The 2,341-nt window shown below is 39.1% G+C and overlaps 1 protein-coding gene across 1 annotated transcript in view; it reads right to left on the bottom strand.

Moving 5' to 3' along the window:
- Positions 1-1,480, bottom strand: part of lsm3 (LSM3 homolog, U6 small nuclear RNA and mRNA degradation associated) — a 5,202-nt gene extending 3,722 nt beyond the window's left edge. The window contains exons 1-3 of the mRNA XM_015399485.1: positions 1,442-1,480; positions 354-464; positions 186-281 (exon numbers count right to left, since the gene is read on the bottom strand). Of these exons, the coding sequence (XP_015254971.1) occupies positions 186-281; positions 354-464; positions 1,442-1,462 (228 nt within the window). The 5' untranslated portion in view covers positions 1,463-1,480. The remainder of the gene's footprint in view (positions 1-185; positions 282-353; positions 465-1,441) is intronic.
- Positions 1,481-2,341: the final 861 nt, after the last annotated feature.

Genomic DNA, 2,341 nt, shown 5'->3' with positions numbered 1-2,341 from the left:
TGTGAGCTGCCTCCATGTGGAGCTGTTAGCCAATCACAGCAGCAGCTGTAAAATATCGCATTCTAGCAGATAACCAAACTCTCACCAAATCTAAACTCAACATTACATAAATCTGTGTCAAAAACAGATTTTCTTTTGTTTTTATAACACCTAGATTGTATGATAGATAAAAGCGGTCAGGCGACCTTGTAGAGCTCCTCATAGGTTTCCTCATCGATCTCCACCGTGGTCACCGTCTCCTCCACATCACCCAGGATCATGTTCAGGTGCTGATCGTACGCCTGACAGATAAATAATGAAACAGGTCAGTGACGACAGAGGGCTGACAGAAACAGCAAGAGGCTGCGGCTCACATGCAGGCGGCCCCGGAGCTCCCGATCGTTCCTCATCTTCACATAGATCCGCTCGTCTAAGCTGAGCCTGATCAGGTCAAGTGGTTCTTCAACAGTGTTGGTAGTCGGTGGCTGAAAATTAAAGGAGAGTAGGTCAGTGGGGGCGGGGCTTCATATGACATCACTCAGACCTGCTTCCCTTACATTCTGATCTTAGATCATCCTGGAAGGAAAACTGCAGCAAATTATTCCTAAACTCAAATTTATAGGGAGCGTTTCCCTAGAGGTTACAGCAGTCTGCTTGTGCTCTCAGAAGGTTGCTAGTACCAGGTTCAATCCCAACAGCCTCCAATCAGTGCCCCTGCGCTGAACCCTTAACCCCTGATTGCTCCCCGGGCGCCACACAATGGCAGCCCACTGCTCCCCGAGGGGAGGGGTTAAAATGCTGCGATACATTTCTCCAACGTGAGATCAATAAAGTTCAATTATTATAATTATTAAGACTCTGAAGTTCGGGTCTAGGTTTGATTTCTAACCCCATTTCTCATCTATAGGCTGCTAATAGCCAATTTATTGATAAATAAACCTGATTTAAACTAATTAGCTTCAAAAAATGTGCTGCAGCTGAATTTTTGTGTTTAAAGGTAACTTTTATTAACAATAAGGACATAATAAAAACAAAACCAGAGCTCAAAACCTGGTTAATAAATTTACCGTGAAGATAAACCAAGATTCGATCAAAATGTCCCTAAATGTTTCCCGTAGTTTAGCCACATTACTGCTATCAGCTAACTAATTATGAAGAACTGGAGGAGTTTTAGATGATTTTATCAGGTTATTTACTTCTAGTAGAGTAACTGTTTATTCGGAGGGAAACTAGCAACAAAAGCAGCGAATTAAAGACTTTTCTTTATGATGATAGCCGCATTTTTTACCGGCACGGCTAACTGCTTCCATAAACCAATCTGGATTATAATCCATCATTAAACATGAATAATAATAAACAATGGTTCAAATGAAGAATCTAATTTGAGTGAATCTATCAGTGAATTTTAAAACCGAAAGAGCAAACTAACAAAACCAGCTAGATTTAGCACAGCTGCACAGACCTGCTCCACTTCGTCCGCCATGTTTCTTTGAAATGACGTCTGTGACGTAGCGCGGTACGGAAGCTGCCAGGTCCGTCAAATATCCGCGTTTGGAAACAACTAAAAACACCTGCTCCGTTTACCAAAAAACAGCCTTTATTGACATTAGAGCTTTTTTTTAGTATAAAAAATGATGCAACACAAGAACAAATATTGAAAATAAAATAATCTGATTTCACTTTTCAAAATTCATCACAGATTTAGCTGTTTCTTTTTTTTTTCCAGTTTAAACCTTTTAGTCGTTGGATCTAATAATAAGCTAAACTCTGATAAAACTCTGCTGTAGTTTCCATTTAATGTTGGGCTACTTTCAGCTGCAGATGTTTTTATTTCATTAGATTAAACAGCTTTATTCTGCCTATCGGCTTCCCTACCGGAGAACAAACAGCTCCAACCTGGCAACCCGCTGGAGGAGAATAAACCTTTGATCCTGCAGCCGCTCATTCCTTCCAGCTCTTTCCATGAGCATCACATCCCGGAGAGGTAAGAATTTAACTGGAAATCCTTGTATTATTTTTACTATTATTTTTCTAAAATCTACTTTAAGTGATGATCGTTTGTAAAAAGTAAAAAATAAAAAAGAACCGTTTCTGTACAAAAATATCTTGAAGATGCAGTTCAAAATTTAACTAATTTCTTTTATTTTTTTCTTATATATTCAGCAGAGTTTTTTTGAACATGAACCAGTTTTATTTTATTTGCTTTTTAAAGTGTTTTTATATATATTTCCCTTTATTTGAATCCTTAGTTCTCTCTCATTCTCTGCCATGCTGGTGGAGAATGAGAGCCTCCTGCGTCCCAAACAGGGGCGGAGCTAGATGGGGGGCTTTGAATATTCAAAACATTTAAAGAATATTCAAA

The sequence above is a fragment of the Cyprinodon variegatus genome, unplaced genomic scaffold (genome assembly GCF_000732505.1).
Source record: "Cyprinodon variegatus isolate N-32 unplaced genomic scaffold, C_variegatus-1.0 Scaffold1017, whole genome shotgun sequence".
In the NCBI taxonomy this organism is placed as follows: Eukaryota; Metazoa; Chordata; class Actinopteri; order Cyprinodontiformes; family Cyprinodontidae; genus Cyprinodon; species Cyprinodon variegatus.
The sequence above is the reverse complement of the archived record's forward strand: the minus strand, read 5'-3'. Positions and strand labels throughout refer to the sequence as shown.